Source organism: Caloenas nicobarica, chromosome 8, assembly GCF_036013445.1.
Source record: "Caloenas nicobarica isolate bCalNic1 chromosome 8, bCalNic1.hap1, whole genome shotgun sequence".
Lineage (NCBI taxonomy): Eukaryota > Metazoa > Chordata > Aves > Columbiformes > Columbidae > Caloenas > Caloenas nicobarica.
In genome coordinates, this window is record NC_088252.1 from 10,490,131 (window position 1) to 10,512,472 (window position 22,342).

General features: G+C 50.7%; 1 protein-coding gene across 4 annotated transcripts in view; it reads right to left on the minus strand.

Annotated features, from left to right (window-relative positions):
- Positions 1-16,061, minus strand: part of PAX3 (paired box 3) — a 75,726-nt gene extending 59,665 nt beyond the window's left edge. For 2 of the 4 annotated variants that reach the window (XM_065639912.1, XM_065639910.1), the window contains exons 1-4: positions 15,977-16,061; positions 14,786-15,021; positions 13,308-13,437; positions 12,546-12,680 (exon numbers count right to left, since the gene is read on the minus strand). In XM_065639912.1, coding sequence (XP_065495984.1) covers positions 12,546-12,680; positions 13,308-13,437; positions 14,786-15,021; positions 15,977-16,061 — 586 coding nt within the window. Of the gene's footprint in view, positions 1-7,464; positions 7,468-12,545; positions 12,681-13,307; positions 13,438-14,785; positions 15,022-15,976 lie in introns of all 4 variants that reach the window. The other 2 variants (XM_065639913.1, XM_065639911.1) reach the window with 2 other exon arrangements.
- Positions 16,062-22,342: the final 6,281 nt, after the last annotated feature.

Here is a 22,342-nt window from a genome sequence, read left to right on the forward strand (position 1 = left end):
GTACCTCAGTTTGCACATGATCTGTCGCCTCCCCTACCACGGGAGGAGGGAGCCAGGTCCCAGCACCAACAGCTCTCCCCATCTCACCTCAAGAAGAACCTGCCAGGAAAGAGAGCCTGGCAAGTTTCTAGTTTGGCCTTTGAAGTTCCTCCTTGGCTGAATGATGCTCACCCATATATAACTAGAAGAAAAGACTTCCATTGTGCCGCTCTTTACACCAAGCGCATTATTCTCCAGACAAAAGCTTTTGAGTCTAAGTTTTAAACACACCTCTCTTGTGTGTATACTGTTTCTAAGCCATAAAATCTTTTTTGTTCATTAAAAAAGAAAAAAAAATAGCTTTCCCACCTCAGGCAATCTACTCTGCTTGTTAGTTTTTTTGTATTACTTTTTGTAAATGGATGCTGCAGCCACACAGCCGTTCAAAACAGAACAGCCAGTTCTCATCCTCAGAAATGCAGTTATTTTTCCCCAGCAGAGCCTCCAGTGGCTTATCCAGCCCAGCTTTAAACAAGAAATACAACCATTTGTACGAACTCCCTGGTTTTATACAAGATCTGGAGAATGATCGCTCTCCCTGAAAACATCTTCAACATCTGGCAACTTGCTGCTATTTGCAGGGTCTGTGCACTGGGTCAGCGCGGGGATGCAGGAGCAGGGCAGGGGGTTAAGCAAGGAACATGCTCAGCACCTGCTCACTCTCTGCCTGAGTCTAATCAGTATTCTCCCCTCATGCCCAGGAATGCCAGAATTCCCCTGTTTCCTTAAAAAAAAAAAAAAAGAAAAAAAAACACCACACCACAACACTCTTTCCCCCTCAAGGAAAAGCAGGGGGGAGGGGTCAGGGAGACAGAGAAAAAAAACCCTCTTAGTTTAGAGTTAGACCCAAGTTCATTAAAGACAACGCAAGAATGCAAGTCTTGCCATTAAGTTCAATAGGCTTTTTTGAAGTTTATGAGAAATCTCGCATGCTTGACACTATTAATTAGAGGAATTAGTGGTGTTTAAAAAAACAACCCGCACACAACACACACAAAATAAACCCCGCAATTTTACTGTTTAAAAAACTGACTGTAACAAAGCCATTTTTCTTGAAACTCTAGAAATCAGTAAAAACTATTTGTATCAGATGCTCTGGAAATCGAATCTTGTCTTACTGCAAGTTGTACTGCAGTTGCACTTCTAAAAACTTTTATTTTCTTTTTTAAGACCTGTTGACAAGTTCAAGCCAGTCTATCAACTGGAACTGGCCCCTCAGTTTTTTGGCTCATAGCTTTATGTCCAAGTCCCTCACTGTTAGGAAAAATGTTTATAAAAGAAAGTACAGATTTCATTTTAAAAAAAAAGTTTTAAACCAAACCAAAACAGTTCATCTCTAATGAGTCTGTGTAACACAAAATCTCACCACTGAGAAATGCATTCTGTTGCAAAAAGATCTTGAAATCTACAGATTTAAACTACAAATACTAGCAATATGCAACAAAAGAATGTTTAAAGCATGGGTTTTGTTTCCTTTTCCTGCTCAGTTCATATTCCTATTTTTAAAAGTACAGTAGTAAAAAAAAAAATCCAATTTTAAAAGAAATAAAATGGTTTAAGTAGTTATCCAGAAGTCATGATATGTTCTTAGTGAATGCAACAGCAGCACCCAGTTCTAGAAGATAAAACAGTCCAAGACCTGCATGCCCAGCCACAACCACATACGTTCCAAGCATTGAGTATTTGTTTAGAACCAAAGATTATTTGCATATATTATTGAATAGATTTTCCACACCACACATTTGAGAAAATTGCAGGCTATTCATGTGAAACCCAGCAAAACCAGCAAGAAGTATGTATCATTAATTGCTGTACTCTAGTAAACACATTGTGGCTCAGAGCCTCAGTGCAAATTGACGCAACACCTCTGAATTCATGAACTTAATTCCAGACCATACCAGTTATTGATCTGCTTTTACCGTAAATAATAGTAATCAAAATATTAGAAACCAGATGCTGAGTCTCAATGCATTTCATCAAAACGCACTCACCTGCTGCGCTGAGCTGGGGCTGCAGCATCACTGGGGTCAGTTCAGAAGTGCTCCACACCGCTGGTCCCTCCACAACAGCCCAGCGTTCCCCTGCTCTGCCACCCCAAAGGCCGGAAGCCCAACTGCTCTTCCAAGGGCAGATTTACAACCCTTTCTAGCAACAAAGCATCATTCTAAGACATCATTTCATCTGGATTTGCAGTTTCAACAGATGAGCTATGGCAGCTGAACCTATATGGCACTTTTGACTTCTGAATCCCAGACATTTAGAAGTACCACTAGGGAAAAAAAATATTGGTTCCATTTCTTTTTTTTTTCTTTAAAAAAAAAAAAAATCACAACACACATTACAACCCACAAAGATACAAAGACATGATTTGGCAGCTGACACAGACGGATCTCCTACACTCCAGCCCGTTCTCTATTACACACACTGCTGGGGCGCACAGCAACGGCACAGAAAGCAAAAGAAACCAGCAGCTTCTTCCTGCTCTGTGGCTTGTGACCGTGCAGAGGCAGAGACCAGTAACCGGGGGGGAAGTGAGCAGTCCCATCTCAGCTGGCTCCAGGAACAGGCAACACAGAAAGTCACTCTGAGAAACACAGAGAAAATTATACCAAGTCCAACCAGTTCTCCAAACCAAACTCAACTCTTTTAGCACTAATTTTGTTGTGACCACTTTGCTCTTGGTTGTTTGTATTTAGAGGTATCACTTACTTATAAACATGTCAGTCACCAAGGTCACTCTTTCCTACTCAAAAAGGGTATTAAAAAAACTCCCATGTCCCACCCCAGAGATGCAGAACCACACTCACCACAGCCCCGTCAGAAGGCTGGTAAAGACCATGGGAAGCTGCCTTTGGCAGCTGCTTTCCCCCAGCTGTAGGAACTTCAGCAGCAAACCAGCACCAGCTGTGCACATAGGGGGAAGCCATTTAGCCCAAATCACTGGGACCTAAGGCATCTACTCAAAGAGCTGAACGTCACCAAGTGCAAAATACCACCTACAAAGCACAACTGCAACCACAACATCTCCATCTAGAGCCCTGTGGAAGCTGTAAACTTCGTATTTAAAGTAACAAAAAGCACTTACAAGTCTCCCAGAAGAGAACGGCAGAGGCAGAGCAAGGAGCTCCTCAGGTTGGAAACAGGGAGACAGCCCTGAACCTCAAGGTGCTGCCCCCAGCCCCGGTCCCTGCTGCCGGCTCGCACTCGGGGAAGCACAAGGATCTGGCCCTGCAAAACTGGTCCAATGCACCCCAAGGGTACCCCAGTCATCAAAACCCCCAAAGCTAAAATGGGAAGAGCAACGTAGCAAGAAAACAAGGCACATCCAAAAGAATTGCCCCTTTGCTGTCCTGGGAAACTCATCATTCTGTATGTCCTCCCAGTGCTACCCAAAAGTAAGTGCCAGGTGACCTGTTTCTTTAATAGAGGGACTTTTCTGCATGATGACATCCAAGATTGGAAACAGATGAGTCTCCACTCCACTCTGTGATCACCTGGGTGACCTTTTTTTTTTTCCCCCCTTAGAAGTCTTTCCTGGGGTGTTTTACTTCTTATTTATAACTACTATTATCTGCATTCAGATACTAGATGTATTTAGAATCTTTTCATATTAATTCTAATTTTTTGTCTCTGATTTACTCTTCCAGGGCTGACAAGTCCATTCCTGATATCAGATTAAGAAAAATATTTCTGTCATCGATCATCAGTCCATCTTTTCGGCTGCCAACGCAGAAGTACAGTAACTTTGAACCCTGGATTGTTTTAAGTTCTTTCTTGGCCAAGTGACCTCTAAGAAAAAGACAGAGAAAAATCCTCTTTATGCCTGTCACAGTGTAGGGTTTGACAACTGTTTCAATTAGAGCTCCTGATTTCATTCCCAACATTTCATTTGCCTTATTGATGAGGATGAAGAGTTGAGGGGAGGAATGAGTTTAGGACAGAGTGTGCCTCCCTTTGTGATACCCTTCAGCCAGGGAGGAGCTGCAGACTGTTTATTCCTCATACGATTCAAATCACAGTGGTCTATGTGACATTATATCTGATGAAGAAATGACTGCATAGTCATTTTTGGATCACACATCCAACATAAGGCATATCATAAATACAAAAATCCTTAAGACAGGTCCATATATGGACTTGTGCATGATATAAACATTGGTTATGTTTGGCAGAAAGTCTACATCCAGGCAAATATCTATTAAAATAAAACGCAAAGGTAGAATGTGTATCACTGTCCTCACCACAGCTCTTCGTGGAAACGAACAAGTTGAGTTCACGGACTTCAAGCAAATTTGCACCTAAAATGCTTTCAAAGAATTTTAGCTGTTCCTCTGCAGCAAAATGTCTCCTAAAGTAGCTGGATACTTGTAAAGTACGCACAGACTGATATTTTATTCAGACATAACCATATCAAATAAAAACAGAGTGTATTTAAGAAACAGAATGCAAAAAATTCCTGATTTAAAAAATTCTGGTTTAGCCCTTTATTCTGCTGTTTGTCACTACAGCAGAAGAGGCTCACCCTCGTAAAATCACCATGATACCAGGAGAGGATCTTCAGCTACACCAGGCTTCTTACCACTGTTCGTGAAGCTAAATTTCAGTGTCCAGAAATGCCAGTGGAAGCAGCGGGACTGGGATCTCACACTCCCGCACCCTACAATTCAGCTGAAACTCCATATCATAATTATAAGCCGACATAACACATCCAGATCGCACAGCCACTCCTATTGAGGATGTGGTAGAATATATTTTACTATCTCTGAAGTAAGTACAGCTTTCTATAACACAACAAGGAACCGATTATTCTCAAGGACACTTGCTTGCCTTTCAGCACAGCCTGGCTGACCTCACTTTACACCCCGTTTTTGAGAGGGGTCCTTGCTATGTAAGTGAGGTCTATAAAATCAAATCTGAAGAAAATGCACGAAGAAGAGCTGCAAGCTCGTTTGTGTCCTCTTTATACTGAGAGCTCAACCTGGAGGGCTGGCTGGCTTCTCAAACTCCCTTTCTTTTAGTGGCAGCCCTGGACCATTTATCCCCTGTATGATTTGGTATTAAAAAAAAAAAAGGGAACAAAACTTTTTTTTTGTTGGTTAGACTAAACTCCTCAAAAAATATTACATGCAATAAAATTAGTTTGATTAAAATTCAGTGAAATACCACCTATTTGGTGTAATAGTATTATTTCAGTGCATTGTATACTAAAAATGAAACAATGCAAACAAAACCAAATCAAATAATGCTAAAGAAAAATTCCCCACAAAACTGTAACAGCATACAGTGCATACACCCAAAAGACCATGCAAAATAAGGATTCCATTCAAATTTCACATCTCATTAAAGACAATTTGGCCATTAATCTGTATGGGTTTAGGACCAAAGAAGGATTTTCCAAGACGGATAAACTGAAATGATCATCCTTTGATCTCTGAGGTTAAGAAACAGTGACAATGGAAGAAGAACAACAAGGGGCAGAACTACTGGCCTTTTTATGTGCCACAATGGCATCGGCAAACAACTGCTTAATCAATATTTGGCCAGGGACACTGAAAACTTCCTTTTCAAATTTTAATTCCTAGTTGTAAAACAACTGTAGTGCAACCAGCAAGATAAGACATTAAACTGACTTCTTAATTGCCTTTTACTGTCTTACTAGTTATATATGCACATTCTTAATAGTTCGCGAATCTTTATTTACTAGGATGAATAAATGACCTGTCGACAATCACATCAAACTCCACTAACTAAATAATCTCGGCACATGACACACTTTAACGCTAATGTGTCCTCAGTGAGCTTTAATTTCATTACTCTTCACTTTTTTTTTTTTCTAGGCAGAGTGATTTAAACTGAATTAGTTTAACAGCATGGGGCAGGAGTACTCCAGGGCAAGTAAAGTAAAATGCCGCAGTCACACTACACTAAACAAGGTCTTGCGGTGAATTATGTTACTGTACATCATTTTTATTAGCCAGAGAGCTCTGCATTTGGGGAACGCTTGGAAGTATCCTGCATTTTTTTTTCTTTCTCTAGCCACACACATTTGTTATGTAGGATTTAAAGTGACATTTACATGGAGAAATTCACATTGACTGGCTTGCTCTGATTTATTGCTTTGCGTTTCACTCAATTTCTTCTTAAATTAACCAGAGAGCACTTTGTAGTTCTGCTTCATTTCCCAATGCAGTTTTATTGCACAGCCCTGGGGACTCCTCATAATTGATCACTATCAACTTTATTGGCTTCACTCTTATAAACTCTGCTTCAACCCTTATCAATAAGTAAACCTAATACCAAACTAAACCTTCCCTAAGTAAGTGTTAGATAAAAGCGTTGTCTTTGACTGATACAACAGAGAATTACTATTCAAAATCAGACCTGGAAAATAATATCTTTTAAAGATTTCATCAGCATCAACTTTCGCTTTCAGGAATAATTTCTAATTTTTTTAATCTAATTAAAATCTGTGTCTCTTTGTCCGCTGACGCCATCGCTACCTTTGTGTAAACACAGATAGAGAGGTCCTTACCCTCAATGAGAGTTTTGCCAGAGACTTTCACTCGGGATTAGAGTCACACTCTCGTTTAGTGGGTACTTTCTATTAACAGAATAGAACAAATTTGGGCCCCATTCTTGCCTGCCCCAAACCACGTGAGTAACTTCACACACATGAATAGGCCCTTTGAGTGGGACTCCTCGCCCTCACCCGCATATGATAGCGTCTGCAGACCTGGAGGTCTGATACTCGATCCAGTAAACCTAAACCTGAGGATTTCCTCCAGAGCTGCAGTCGCTCAGCACATTACAGAGCTGGTTTCAAGAAGAGCCTGATCCCTACCATGGTAAATTCCCATTGACGTCAAGGATTTTGCAATAGTAGGAGAATCCAGAAAGCCAAAGATAAAAATTACATTTTCAGAGCAAGTCCTAGCCACCCCAAAGTTAACTGACCATGTTTCCAGAATGACACTGTGTAAGTCTAATCAATTATTAAGATTTTCAGAGCAAGCAAATCCGATACAAACTTGGGTATTAATTCAAGTAAATCAACTGCTGTGTGAGAAGCAATCCTGATATTTGCTAAAATACTGTTTGCCTTTGCTCTAGATGCATGCACGTAGAAGAACTGGAAAGGATGGCCCCAGCAGTTCTGTTTGAATAGGTGTTGACTCTTTTTAAGGTAAGAAAAGCCTTCTAGGATGGCGAAACATGCAAACCCATTAAATGAAATCATTATTTCAACAACGGGATATGAGGTATCTATATATTACTTCAGAGAGATGCTGCTAGACTGAGTAACACCCTTTCTTCCCACAGCTGGAAGTATTAGTAGAGCTTGTGTAAGGTGATTATCGTGCAGTCGGTCTGACAATTGCCGCTCTCTTCAAAGTCCCCCAGCTCACTCTCGAGACAGGAGGGCACGGGCTGCTCCTGGTACCTCTAGAGCAGCAAACTCTGCTCTGAAGTCACTCAAAACAGAAGATACTTAGTACCTTTCTGAAGATGCTCTGCATGCTGGGACATCACGCTCTCGCTTGTTGGCGAGTTATTGATCGCTGAGGTCATCAGTTATTGTTTTTAGCTCAGAATAATGATTTGTAAGGGGGAGCCTGGCCCAGAGCCCCACAGCGACAACAGGTCAGGCAGAAGAAACAAGAGCTCCGAGCTACAGTCCAGGTAAAAAAGACTTCTTCAACCTACTTCAATTTGCACTTGTGCAGAACCTGGCTTTTCTATCCAGGACTGGACTCACACGCTACTGAGATATGAGGAAAGAAAGAGAAAAGAACACACAGAAACGACTATTATTACTACCTGCCTTGAGCCAAATCCTGGAGCCACTAGGGAGTTTTTCTTAATTAAGCAGTATTTTCTTGCCAGCTCCAAGAGCCTCAGAAACGAAATTTTGTTCAAGTTACACAAGCTGATTTTTAATACCTGCTAGTGACCAAATATGTAAAGTACTGTGTGAAATTCCAGAGTCAGGATGATCACTGCGGGCAACCACAGTCATCACGTTTCATTCAGTAAATGAATCTTTACTGGGAACATTGAGCAAGGGAACACATTGTGCTTCTCAGCCATAAGACACAACAGTATTTCACACAACCAGTAAGTCCTCCTACCACTGCGCCCCCAGAGAGGACGCTGGAGCAAAATCACGACAAGCCCTGTATCAGAAAATCACAATCAAAATCTAACTCCGCATCTGCCTCCTCCCATGCTCCAGCCACTAACTCAACAGTCTACAATGCAGAAATGAATGGGATGACTCAAACTGATATCTGGTGCCTGCATGTTAATCCTGTCCCTTAATAAACTGCCTTTATTAGTTTAACAACCTAAAAATAACTGGCTGCCTGATACTGACCAACCCTAATCAAAACATCTGCAAGCCCATAGAGCCCGAGCTACCCTTCAGATCATGTGCTACCACTTCAAAGCCTGTGCATCAAGTCAGTAATTGTAACATTGCATCTAAATATTTAAGCTAGGGGCTGGTAGTCGCGTGTCCCATTTACAGTCAGCATCTGTCCTCTAATTCCATTACAGCACAAAGCAAAAATGTTTCCCAAAACTCACAAACAGGAAAAGCATCACACAGCTAGAGAAGGAGCAGCAGCTTGAACTTTCTAGCTGCTGAGCAGGACTTTTGTGCTGAGGTCCTTTTTTATTTTTTTTTTCTCCCTTCAAACTCCCCACATACACACACAAAAATAGGGGTGGTGCCGAAATTGTATTAATGTGAGCCTCAGGCACACAGCAAAAAAGAAAAGAGGAAGGGGAGGGAGAGGGGGGAAGGGTTTGGTCCAAGATGAAAGTAAGAAGGAAATAAAGGAGGCAATTTAGTCTGCTGTAGCCTGAATTGCTCTCAGTACAGCCAAGGGTAGAGGCTTGGGATGAGTAGGGCCCTTTTTGGACGGGTGCGCATGACTGGGGGAGGATCCGCCAGGACAGGGCCCGGGGGCCAATTCCGCCGGCCGGGAACAGAGACCCCTTTGAGGGCAGGCGGGGGGGTCCCAGCCCCGGCTCCCACCCCTCGCAGCGGCCCGAGGACCAGCTCTACGCCCCATCGTTTGAGCGCTGAAAGCCACCACTTTTTGCCAGAAAACAACAGCTATCTTATGAAGCGGGGAGTTATCAGATTAGTCAGCAAACCATGCCGCACATAACTCCTGCTAAAGGTACAAGTGACTCCCTCTTCCGTAGTGGTTATGCTAAAAATATGCCCTGATGTGCCATATAAAGGCACAAAAGTTTCTCTTTCATGTTCTTTATTTATGGCTTATGCCTTTAAGAAAAATACATCACGCATGCAGAAATACAGATATGCTATTATAAAATTATCAGCTTCCTGATACATGCTGTGACAATCCAGGTTTTCTTTAAATATATATCAAAAATCAGGGTAGAGGGTGACACTGACAGAAATGCCAAAATACAGCAAAGCGGGCTGCACATGTAGCATCCGCAAATGCCAGAGAGAGAACAAGATTTAAATGTTAGTAAACACAGGCTGAAACAGAAATACAGCTAAGTATGTTAACGTTTACTTTACTTATGCTTACATACGTGATGGGAGAAATCCCAAACCACATGATATACTGCTTCTATCACACTTTTTTCAAATATATCATGTTTCTCTTTCCTAATCCCACTCTGCTATAAATACTGCCCAAATCCCAAATCTTGGATTAGCTGCCATTAAAGTGACAACAATTATTATCCTTTCCCGTAGAAAAAATGCCTCTCCCTGAGCCACCCAAAAGCCCATGGCAAGGAGGGGATTTCGGGCAACATGAGCAAACATCCAGCACTCGATGTGTGCTCCTGAGCAGGAGAGCGATTCCCCGCTCTGCACTCAGCCCCAGGACTTGCTTCCCGATCTGTGCCGCAGCCTTCCCTGGCATCTCCCTGCACCCACGCTCCTGCTACGGGGATACCTCAAGCCCCTGAGACACCTCAAGCCTCTGAGACCAGAGCTTTAAAAATTACTCAAACTATAAAAGACTTCAAAATACTTCATTTTTTTCACTCCATAAGGTGGAGCATTCCCACCGAGAGCTCTCAGCAGTGAGGGTTTTGCTGTGCACCACCGGGATACCCTTCGAACGGACTGCAAGCAGCTCCAGCATCGGAGGGGCACACGAGACGCCCCGTCAGTGGGCACCCTCTGCCACCCCAGGCCTCGCAGCCAGGCCGGGGGGACACCGGCAAACACGATCCTGCAGCATCAAAATCCTCAGGAGCACTGCCAGTTATTTCAGTAAGAGAGCAGGATCTGACCTGATGATTTTTATAGACGGCGTGAAATCGAAGCTCCTCTGCTGGTGCTGGGAGTTGATGCAGAACCTTTTTTGCCAAGCGGGTACAGAAAGTAGGGGTGGACTGAGTTTATGGTTGTTTTTTTCCTTGTAATGAGCTCACTGGTGTGTTGTCCCTATACTATCACACCATAAGTAAGGCATGTGTATGGTAACAAAACCTTTCTTGAGCAGCAGCTCTCTCGCACTGCAGCATCCCAGACACTCCAGTAATAAGATTAAGCAACAGCTTGCTAATCAGGGAGGGGAGCAGGCGGTGCTGCAGGGAAGAGCATGCTCTCCCTCCAGCTGCCAAACCTTCCCAGGCGCTGTCACAGAACAGACAGGATTATCAAGCTGCCATTTGCACACAACTGCCCAGCCATGTTCATCCAGCACAAACCTGTGCGCACCAGGACAGGGACAGGGCTGCGCCACCCCATTTAGTCAAGGGGAAATTTGCCACCAACTGAACTCAGAAGAAACAAAGTAAAACGCTCACGCCCGCAGAAAGAGGAGAGGGTACATTGGAAGACAGAACACAGCCTCCTCGTACAACTGTGCTGGGGGGCACAAGTGAGCCCCTGTTCGCAGCGAGGCACCGCCAGCCCCTACAAGAGTCATGTTTCAAAGAGAAGCAGATGGGTGGGTTATATTGATAACAATATTTTCTCTTTTGCTGTGTCTATTAATTACTCTGTGTTCCATAACGCAGGGATATTATCAAGGCTTCCCATCTTCTGTTTCTAATCTCTGTTGAAAAATTCAGGAAGGCAGAAAAGCTAGTTATTTTAACAACTAGGACACTGAGTTTAGCTATTTTTCCCTTGGTGTCAGTTCCCTCTCAGAACAATTCTCCATTGCAGGAGGTTCTGGTGGAAACTCTCACGACCCATCACACAGGAGCAGCTAGACTGGGAAATCAGACTGTGCCTTCTCGCTGTAAAATCTATTACTTTGTTAGCATTTTCTGCGTGGTTATATTACACACATCCACACAAACACAGACACGCAGATGAGGTTTCCCTGAAAGCTTTAGCAACAGAGTTGAAAATTAAGTTTGGGGAGTGCCTTGGGACTTGTTCCTACACAAAAAGGAGACATACTACTTTTAAAGAACAGGTTTCAGCTGTCTTGAACAGCACTCAGCATCTCAAGATGTCTAGAAATGCTAGCAACATTTTCTAGGTAAAACCAGATACTTTTTCCTTGGTGGAGAGTCCATAAAACTGCGTGGAGCATCAGCTATTAGGGGCTCATTGAATAATTCATCCCTCATTGCAAGCCCATAATGTCTTTTCTCAGCCTTTTGTGGAGCTGTTTTCTCTTCTTTTCTCCTTGAATTATAAAAAGGTTGCCTTCTTTTGTTCACATCAAGCTGCTGCTAGCTGAAGCTTTGTCTGTGCAAAGCCAAAGTGTGAGTTTCAATGGACTCCCCCCTCTTTGTTTTCCAAGTTCATCTCCAAGTGTAGATTGTGTATAGAAGGCCTTCTTTGTAAAAGCTGGAAAAGTTGTACAAATGTTTGACCAGCTCATTTGGTACTTTTGTCTCGCCTTCTCCAGTGCCTGTGCATGTGCTGGGCAGCCACATCCACGCAAAGGCCGCCCCGCCAGGCCCTCTCCTGCCCCTCCGCCCCGGCCCAGCCGGGGACCTGGGCACAAGCGCACCGAGGGCAGCGGCTGCCCCCCAACCAGCCCTTCGCCTCCGCCTTGCTCAGGCTGCAACCCCCTTGCAGCCAACGCAAGCTTTTCCCGGCAGTTTTTTTAAGAGGAGAAGAAACAAAACATGCAGCTCCCTGCCCTGCCCACGGCTGCAGAGACTCGAGGCTCCGGCAGCCTTTGGCTACAGCCGCCCCTTCTGTGCAGCTGCGCCCTTTGGCTCGGCTCGGGCTGGGAGAGCAGCGGCTGTCCCTGCTCCCTGGCCCCCGCCCCTGCTATCAAAAGCCAAACTGGTGGTGACCTCCACCTTTTTCCCCACCTTCCCATCATTCCCGCACACTGCAGGGTCACGGGATGGGATGGGACACGGCAGACGCCCCGTTGGCACAAGCTCCTCACCTTACACTTCCCCGTGCACTGGCCTCAGGACGACCTCCAGAAATAGGGGAGAGAATGGGGAGAGCAATACCCACCAGTACCCTGGGCTGGCATGGGCTGGTCCCAGGGCTCCACGGAGAGTGGGGGGAAATGGGACTTTACCTCTTTCACTGAGGATGCCATCAATGCTGTGCTTGGCCTTCTTGTCACCTTCCTCCACCTCCTTCCTTTCCAGCTCGGCCTCCTCTTCCTCTCCTTTCCCAAACTTGCTGCGCAGGATGCGGCTGATGGAGCTCACTTTGGGGGGAGCACAGAACTGTGACCAGGCTTGTCCCCAGCAGCCCCCCGCAACAGACAGACCGGGCAGATGAGCTGAGCCCCGCATCAGTGCTGCTGCTCCATGTACCCCCCTGGCTACCACCAGCTGGGGCCTCCCGCTCCCCACCCTGCGGGGTTTTTCACAGGACACTGTCCCACACCGCACTCCAGCGCAGGCACGGTGGCCCCGCAAATATTTTTTTCCCAAACCCAGGCAGTGGGTGACAAGAAAAGGCAATGGACACTAGCACAATTACCGCACCAGCCCCGTTTTCCCCCCTGACAAAGAACCCATCAGCACAGGGAGCTGCTCCCCAGCTCCAGCTTCCCATCTCCGGGTCTCCAGCAAGCCCCGAGCCCTCTTTAGGCAGCAGTGCGGCAAAGACGACAGGGGGAGGAGGAGGGGACGGGGATGCAGTTGCAATTTAATTAAAAACACCCCAACCGAGTGCAGGAATCCTCCCGGGATGGGTCTGCTGGTACCAGCGTGCTAACGCTGACCGCTTCACGGTTACCAGCCCGGCTTGGGGCTCTCCCCGGCTATCGCGGTGCCCTCCCCGTACCGTCCCCGGCCCTCCGGGATGTGTCTAAGCCCCCGCCCCGTACCTGACGGCACCGTGTTGCGGTCACACACCCCGTCCTTCAGCAGCTTGTCCCGGATCTCCCAGCTGAACATGCCCGCGTTTTCCCGCTTGTATTCCTCGATTTTCTTCTCAACATCCGGCGTCGTCACCTGCTTCAATAAAGACAAGGCGACCGGGCACAGTCTGCAGGACCCCGAGCTCCTGCCACCGGGACCCCCGGTGCGCCCGGAGCCGACCCGCCGAGCCGACCCGCACCGCTGCCAGCGAGAGCCGACACCATCCCCGCTTAGAAACCCTATTTGAAGCACCCCGAGGACGGACAGGTTAAAATCAGAGGGGATATGATCGGTAGCAACGGGTTCACATCAGACAAGTACCCCCCGTGTCAAACGAAACTTCCCAGGAAACCCGCCGGGGTTACACGGAAGGTGGGATCGAGCCCTCGGCAAGTAAAATCCCGAATTCGGCAGCACGGGCTGCCGAGCGGCCGGGAAAAATCCCCGGAAAATTCTCTGTCGGGAGTAGAGGAGGACGCCGTGTGAGCAAAGCTCCAAGTCAGTAAAGTTTCGGCCGAACAAAGTTTGCAACGCCAAATAAAAAGTCGCGTAATAAAAACGCTGGGAGGTCCGACTACCAAGAGGTTTCTTCGATGGTTTCATGATTTAAAATAAAGCCGAATTCAAACAAAACAAAGGTCTCCTCTTTGGGAACAACTTTTCGGTCCAGTAACACGTATAAAAAAATATCCCTAGTCCGAATACCGAAAGAGAAAGCTCGGGCATTCCTACTTTAGAGGCAACAAAGAGGAAAAAACCTAACAGGCAACTTTCAATAAAAACTCAAGTCTTTACTTCGTTTTTGTGGGAAACAAAAGCCACAGTAGGACGTGGAGGCTAATCTTGAGAAAACGATCCATAGTTGTCTGCATTATTGTGAACACAAACTTTTTAGCGGTGTAGCTATAAATACACGCAGCTTTGGAGCAGACAGAAAAACAAAGAAGGCAGGAGAAGCAGCAGTGGGCAGACAGAAATACAGGTAATTTTTTTTTTTTTGCTTCGCAACGAAAGAATCGAGGGCCCGATCCCGCTTCTCTGTGCAAGCCCTGGCATCCGACCGCGGGGCTGAGCGTCGGGCGCGTGGGGCTTTGGACAACGAAATGTTCACAAAACGGCCCCTTTCTCCCTAGTTTCGTTTGCGAAGGTTTTTGTTTATTTGCTTGCTTTAATAGCACTTTCTTAATAACAAAAAAATGCTACTAACTCCAACAATAGTTTTTAAAGCCTCGGAAACTTTCGGAGCAACAGGCAGGCGGTGCTGGGACCGGTGCGTGTCTGCGCCCACCCGCGGCCCCCGCACGGTCCCCCCGGCCTTCCCGGGGTGCTGCCTCCCCCGCCTGCAAACCCCGGGGCCACCCTGCGCTGAGTCCCGGCTGGGCTTCTCTCCCCGCCGCCGCGTCCGGGGTTTGCCCGGCTCCAGGCGGGCGCAGAGGGGGCTCACCTTGGGCTTGCTGCCGCCGATGGCCCCCGGCCGGATGGAGCCCGTCTCCTGGTACCTGCAGAGAATTTTGGAGACGCAGCCGTGGGACACTCGCAGCTGGCGAGAGATGACACAGGGCCTTATGCCATGGTGGGCCATCTCCACTATCTTGTGTCGGATATGGTTGGGTAAAGGCCTGCCATTGATAAACACTCCTCCGAGCTGATTGACTCTGCCCTGGCCTAGAGGAGTAGAGACTAGAAAAGGAGGGGAGGGGAGGCAGGAGGGGGAAATGGCGTTAACGTCTCCTTCGGATCCTGCTGGCTCTTTTTTTTTTGTTATTGTTTTTTGTTTGTTGTGTTTTTTTTTTTTTTCTTTGTCGTTGCTTTTCTGTAAAGCAACTCGCTGCCACCCGCCCCCGCCCGCCCAGCCGCCCCGCAGCGCGGCCGGGGCCCACCGGCCCCTGCGGAGCCCCGCGCTGCCGCCTCAGTGGGCAGGAAAAGGCGGCGGGGCGGCTTCACCTGTTGCACTCGCACCGGAGCCGGGTGTCAGGGCTTGCCCGACTCCAGCGGGGAAGCGGCGCGGGAAGCCTGCGGTTTCCCCGGGCGACGCCCCGGGATGCGGCGGTGGGAGCCGCCGCAGACACCCATTCTCCCTCCGGGCAGCGGGTTGCGGGGCTCCCCGGAGCTGCGAGGCTCTCGCACCGCCACAGCCTGGAGGAAGATTCACCAGTTGCAGCGGCCCAGCCCGGCCGGGACAAGCGCTCGTTTCTAAAGTCCCTTTCGATTTCGTTTATTTTTTCCCTAACTTTTCCCCCACTTTTTTTTTCTAACTTTGGGGTCCCCAAATCAGTGCCCTGCACTCTGCTGAACAGCGGATTCAGGGGCCGCTGCGCCGCCGACCTCCCGTTCGGTTCCCTCCGCTCCCGTCGCCGGAGTGGAGCGACCATTCCTGCGGTGCGAGGCCAGAGCCACCAGCCGCAGTCGGGCCTTCCCCGCACGGCCCCAGCCATGCCCGTCCCGGGACAGGGCCCAGCTCCAGCCCCGCCGCGGGACGGCGGCTCTGGCAGCCCGGGGGTGTGAGCCGCGCCGGCTGTCCGGTGAGCTTGCCGTGTGCCGGCCCTCGGCGGGCCGGGTGAGCCGCTTTGTTCCAGCCTCCCGGCACGGAGCAATTCTCACTGTTCCGAGGGGAGCAGCCCGGGAGCGGCCTTACCTTCCAGCGGGAACCCGCTGCGGGGGTAGTTCTGCCCGGCCCCGGGTCGCATCATCCTGGGGACAGCTCCAGCCAAAGTTGTCATCGCGGCGGCGACGGCCCGGCAGTGTTATATCCAGGTGAAGGCTGATCTAGGAGAAATCCGCGCTGTCAGCGAGTTCCACCGAATCAGGAGCGGTCCCGGGAGGGGGTGGGGGATGCTACTTGGGGCGGGGAGGAGGCAGCTCCGCCGCTGCCCCTTTGTCAGTGACCCGCGCTGCCCCGCACCGGGAGGGCAGGGGCAGGGGCCGGGGCCCGGCCGGGCGAGGCGGGGGGTGGGGCGGGCGGCGGGGGAGGCGGCGGCGCTGTCCCCGGTGCGGCGGGGAGCGGCAGCCGCGGGGCCGGGAACATTTATCGGCTCCGTCCCCGGCGCGGCTCCGCAGTGGCGCCGCCGCGATTGGCCGCCAGCGCCCGGCCCGGCCGCGCCGCCCCCGCTGATTGGGCGAGAGAGGCGGCTCTCCCGCATCGCCCCGGCCGGTACGACACGGCCCGGTACGACACGGCATGGCCGGTGTCGGGGAAATGCTCGGCGCCCCGACGGCCGCCCCGAGGAGCGGTGCACCAGCCGGAGGCGGCCCGGGCCTCGCACCCGTGGGGACCAGTGTCCCTCCGGGGCTCCGCGGGGCCGCCGCCCTGCCCCGCCAGGCACGAAGGGACAGCCCGTTCCTCGCTGCCCGTAAAGTGCTTTGTCTCCTGGCTCTGCTCCTTCGAGCACGAGTAGCGGGGGGGCAGGGGGAACAACCTCCTTTTTTTTTTTTTTAAGGAAAAAGTCTTCTTCCTTCCACCGAAATCTCTCGCCGTCCAGAAGAGAAATCTCTGGACCAAACGGTGCTAACGGTTGTGAAAGCAGGACCTGCCATTGAAATCTCCGCGGGGATTTCTGCTTTTAAAAATCAATGGCGCGAGTGTGTCCCTGCATTACACGCGTATGCATGTATATGCGGGTGTGTACGGGTGCGAGGCGGTGCGTGTTCAAGTCTTACTAACAAGCGTTTGTTCCCAGGAATTTATTGTAGTATTCAAACTAAACTGCTGGAAAAATAAAAGAGGTAAAGTCTGCCTAGGAGCTGAAGTGACCACAGCAGGATATGACGCCAGGAGTGTTGTAAAGACTGTCTGTCCTTAAAGAAGGTACTATTGTGCATGGCCTTTTATTTATAACTTGGTAAGTGCCAGCAAACTCGCCTCCTTTACACTCTGAAGTGCCAGCCCAGCTTTCCACAGTGCTCTTTATTTGCAATAGTCTATTCAGTAACTGTCACTCCAGAGCTTCAAGTTATTCAAGACCTTAATCAATCACAAGGATGAGAATCGTTCAGGTTCCCTCCTTTGAAATGAGGGAAACAATGTTTTCTAGGCTCGCAGTCCGCTTCTTCTTTACGGGCTGGTACATCGTTTCGGGGCCCGTACCGGCCCCGGGGCGGGCGAGAGTTCGCGTTATTTGAGCAGAAATCCGAGGCCGGCATGACAAACGGATCAGGCCGCCGCGGGAAAGGCGGCAGCTGCCCGGCGCAGCAGGCGCGGAGTTTGGCGGCGGGCTCCGCACCGGAGTGCTCGGGGCGGAGGAGCCCGCAGACGGAGCCGGCGCGCCCGGTCACTCGCGGCACCCACCGCGGCGTGTGTCCCGCACGCCCGAGAGGCTCTGAATCGTGCTCCTGCTCTCTCAAACCTCCGCGCCCCAGCGATCAAACCGAGCGGTTTCCATCACTTTTTAAACGCATAAAAACAAACCCAATAGCCTGCGTGCGCGGCGGCCGCCGGCTCTGCTCGGGAAAGCTTTCCGCATGCCCAAGAAACAGGTTGGCAAGAAAAGTTCACATGGCAGGAGAAGCCCCCGTGTATTTTACACGGCGTTTGTGTTACAAAACACTGCAATGAGCGAAGCTTTGAGAAAACCTGTAGAGAGCCCCGTGAAACCCCAGTCCCGCGAAGTCCCGGCCGGAGCGGGGTAGCGGAGCGCGGCCGCCAGCCGAGGGAGCGCCTGCAGCGGCCGCCCCGCCGGGACACACCGCTTTCGGGAGATATTCCAACGGCACCGGTCACGCCGCGCTGCTTGCCACGCTTGTTTTACTCGAGGCAGGAAGGCGGGAGAATTGTTATTAAGAAAAAAAAGGCGAAGTTATTTAAGATTTAATTCATGCTTGGGAAGCGCGGGAGCGCACAGGGCACGAACAGCATCCGCCGGACCGCCCCCTCAGCGCCGGTACCGCCGCGGCCCCGAGCGTGGGAGCAGAACCCCTTCCCACTCGCGGCTGCGGCGGGGGCGGCCACCGCGAGCCTCGGGCCGTAACCCACGTACACACGAGGAGGAGCCGCGAACGGGGACTGCCTCATCCCTCACCCGCGCAGGGGAGGAGCGGAGCCCCTCGCCCCCGGTAGCGAGCCGGCCGTGGCAGTTATTGTCCGCTACCTTTCCCCCTTCAACGCCGTGCGTCCGTGTGCGTGGTGTGTGCGCGCGTGTACTTGCGTGGGCACGTGTGCGGCGCCGGGGACATCCCGGCAGGCTCCGTGCCCTCCGGTACCAGGAGACGTTTCGGGCTCCCCAGAGCTGCCGCCGCTCCCGCGGAGGCCAAGGGCCCGTCGCACCGGAGCAAGGCCGGCCTGGGCGCACACCCCCGACGGGGCTGGCGGCTCCGCTCTGCGGCCGCGGCTCCCGCAGCACCTCCCGTGTCCCCGGCCCCGTAGGGCTCGCAAGGGACGCCAGAGCCCCCCCCAGAGCCCCACGTCTGTTGCCCCACTCCACCGGGACAGGCTTCTGGACCGGACTCGCGTGGGCTGGAGGGGAATGCCGTGAGAAACCCACCTAGTCTAGTCCTGCGCTACCAGACACCGAGTGCTCCGAGATGAAACAGCCGCATCCTCCCGCACGGGAACTGTTAAAAATTCAAGGGAAAAAGATTAGGCACGAATGCCCGGCCCCGCTCCTCCCTCCCCTCTTCGCCCCCACCCCCGCATTACAGTCCTTTAGGCCAGCAGAGATGATTTCACGGTTTTCCAGTGGAAATAGCTAAAAATGCTCCTGCTAATTACAGAGTTCTTCCAGGCCAGGTGCACTTTTAATTGGATTAGTAAGAGCTCTATATTAAACCTGCAGCACATCAAATGGACAGTGAAAATTAGAGCTATTAAGAACACAGGCAATCATTTCTGAACGGTAACATTACTGGTTTCTCCTCTATTAGAAATAAATCAATTATGCCGTTTCCGGGTTTGTGCGCATACATTAATTCCTCATAAGGATTTCAGAGGGGATTCTCCGCCTAACTATTTCCAAGGGATATGGAGAGGAGGGTACAGCTTCGTGAATATAAACGTTTATTTGAGAAAGGAAATGAAAGAAAAGGAAAGGAAAGGGGAAGTCAGAAAGAAAGAAGGAAAGAAAGACACAAATAATGTATATGGGCGCCTCTGGTTTGTGCTCCACGCTGCCCCCGCAATAAACACCTCTCAAGAAACTGCTGGGTTTGGGGTCTCTGAGCGGAGGCTGACCCGGGGTTGGCCGAGTTCGGTTTCACCCGATGTATCTCTCTTTATACAGGTTTCCCTCTTTCTTCACCTCCTACAAAGCGGGCGGATTCGTGAGTTTGGGGGAACTCGTACCGGCCGAGCACAGAGCGGGACAGAGGATGCTGCGGCGGAGCGTGTCCCCGGAGCAGCGCGTACCCGGCGGGGCCCGCCCGCCCGGCGGGATGGGGAGCTGGGGGCTGCGGTGCTGGGCGCTGCGGGGTCCCAGCAGTCGCTGGCCCATCCCCACCGTGTGCTCCGCGTTAAGAAACTCCGTCCCCGCCGCAAGCGAGTCGTGGGGAAATGCGAGTCCTGCCAAGGACCAGAGGCGTGTTAAATTAAACCGAGATCGACTTTTTTGGAAGAGAGTGGTCTGAGTACGACGGCGAGTTGTAACACAGCAAAAAAGAGAAACTTCAGTACTGTTCTAGTAATTTGGGGGTTATAGTGATACGAACGGTTAATAAACCCTCTGCTTGGAGCAGGGGACGCGATAGTAGGGGGGCGGCGGGGAGCAAGAGTGGGGCAGGGAGAGAGGCGGTCAGTGATGGCACCCTGCGGCATCCCGCGGGCGGCGACACTAGAGAAACGACCAGTTAACAGCGACAAACAGCCCCGTACAGCCCAGTTTCTCTCTTAGAAATAAGCTCCGCGAACGGAGTCCTACCAGAGGAAGCCTCTCCAGGCAGTTCTTTTGCAAATCAATCCCTTCCCGCTTACGGTCCCAAAGGTATCCAGGGACATTACCTGCCGAGCCGGAGCCTGTGAGGGAGCCCCGCCGCCGCGCCACGGGGCAGCCGGCCGGGAAACACGGCCCCGGCGGTGGGACGGGAGCGCTCGCCCGGCTCCCGTTCAGGTCGCTTCCCCAGCCGGCGGGCAGGCCGAGTTCCAGCGCCGGGGAGGAAGCCAGACCCCACCTCCAGGTTTAGAAGGAAAAATACCTGCTCGGACACCTCCCCCGGCTCCACCAAGCTCCGCACTACGAGTGCAGGGGCTGCCCTGGACCCGCGCCGAGCCCGCAGACGCCTCCGTCCCGGCGGAACCCGGACCGGGGGCCGGTGTCCCGAGAAAGCCCCGGGCCGGCGGTGGAGCGGGAAGGGAGCGTCGCTTTCCGCCCGGCTCCTGGGGCCGAGCTTTAGAAAATATTTCTAGACAAGTAGCCTTAGGATTAATTGTTTTAAGGGCTTCTTCTTTTTTTTTTTTTTTTTTTTTTTTTTTTTCAGAAACATAATACTATTTGGCGAAAAAAGAAATTACCAGCACAGGGCCGGGGAGATTAGCATTTGGAAACTTATGAAATGTAATCTGCATATCCAATTGATTCCCAGCATATCAGTTGAAAGGATAAAGATGTATATCTCCATGATGGATATTGCATTAATAGGCACATAAATAAAGGTTGAAAAGTCATCATGGAAAGCTTTGAACCTTTTTCCATCGCTTTTATGTCCTATCCGCACGCCTCAGCACCGTCCTTTTTTTTTTTTTTTTTTTTTCGTTTGAATTGTTACGTTTTCATTAATTTACAGCCACAGCGCGTTTGGCAGCCCAAGAAGGGCTCGGTGCGGGGCGCGAAGCTGGCGGGGCGGCTCGGTACCGGAGGAGGCTCTGTGTAAGGACAGGGGCAGGGGACTCCAGAACCCCGTAAGCACCGCCGGCACCACTGAGGCGAGCCACTCCGGAGCTTCGCTGTCCGGGGTCGAGGGGAAAGGAGGGGCTGTGCCGCTGCCCCGCGTAGGGAGGAGTTTTCTTCCGAGGATAGGTCCGTGGGGATCGCCTTTGCCAGGACCACGGAGGCAAGGGAAACCGGGAGGGCGATGGCAAAGCACTTCCGTGTGTGGGTCGATCCCGCCACCGCGGCCCAGAGGGAGACATGGGAGGGAGCGAACACCCAGGGGAGCCCGCTCCGTCGCCCGCTGCCCGACGGGTCTGGCCTTCGGGGGCACCTGGCCCCGGCCCAGGGACCGGCTGTGCTCCGGGCTGGGCGGCGACCCACGGGAAGGACGAAATAAAACTCCTCGCAGGCCGGCGAGGCTGCCAGTGGGACAAGGCTTAAACATTTAACCCTACAAACGACTCCCTTTGCGGTACCGGCGGCCCTCTCTCCCTGTAAACTGGCAATAAATACAACATGTATTTCACTAACTCCTCACCTTTCTGATTGCTACCAGATCCTCCAGTAAGCGATACTGCAGCTGCCACTCCACACTAACACATGCCTGCCAGGACAAGGACGGAGATGCGTCTGCGGTCTCGGGCTCAATGGCAGAAGGGAGCGGCGGGGTGGGCTCGCTCCTGCGGGCCACGGCGGCAGGGACGGGCTGGTCCTCCCATGCAAAGAGACACATTTATTTATAATTTAAAAGCTTCCAGTCGAATTTCAGATTCAGCTCAGAGAGAGGAGGAAATAACCCACCAGGCTGGGCCGGCTCCCCAGCTCCCACCTGCAAGTCTCACCCACGGGAGCAGAAATTCGCCTCTCCCTTCCCCACCTCCCTCGTAGTTAACAGCCATATTTCAAAATGAAGCGTCTAATCCTCGTTAATTACTTGTAAAAACACCAGTGATTATTAATTCCAGCAGTATCACAATAGATTTCCACCGGGAGTTTTACTGCAGTCAAGAGACCGTCAGGGTTTTTACGGACTGATCAAATCCCTTTGCCTTCCGAACAAGGGATTTCCACAGCAGCAGAGGAGAACGAGGAACACGCGTGGCCCTGCGTGTCCCACTCCGGGTCTGCCAACAGGTATCGGGGCACCGGCAAGCACCCATTCCTCGGTCCCCAAGAGTCACCCGGGACATTCCTCCCTTTTTCCCTCC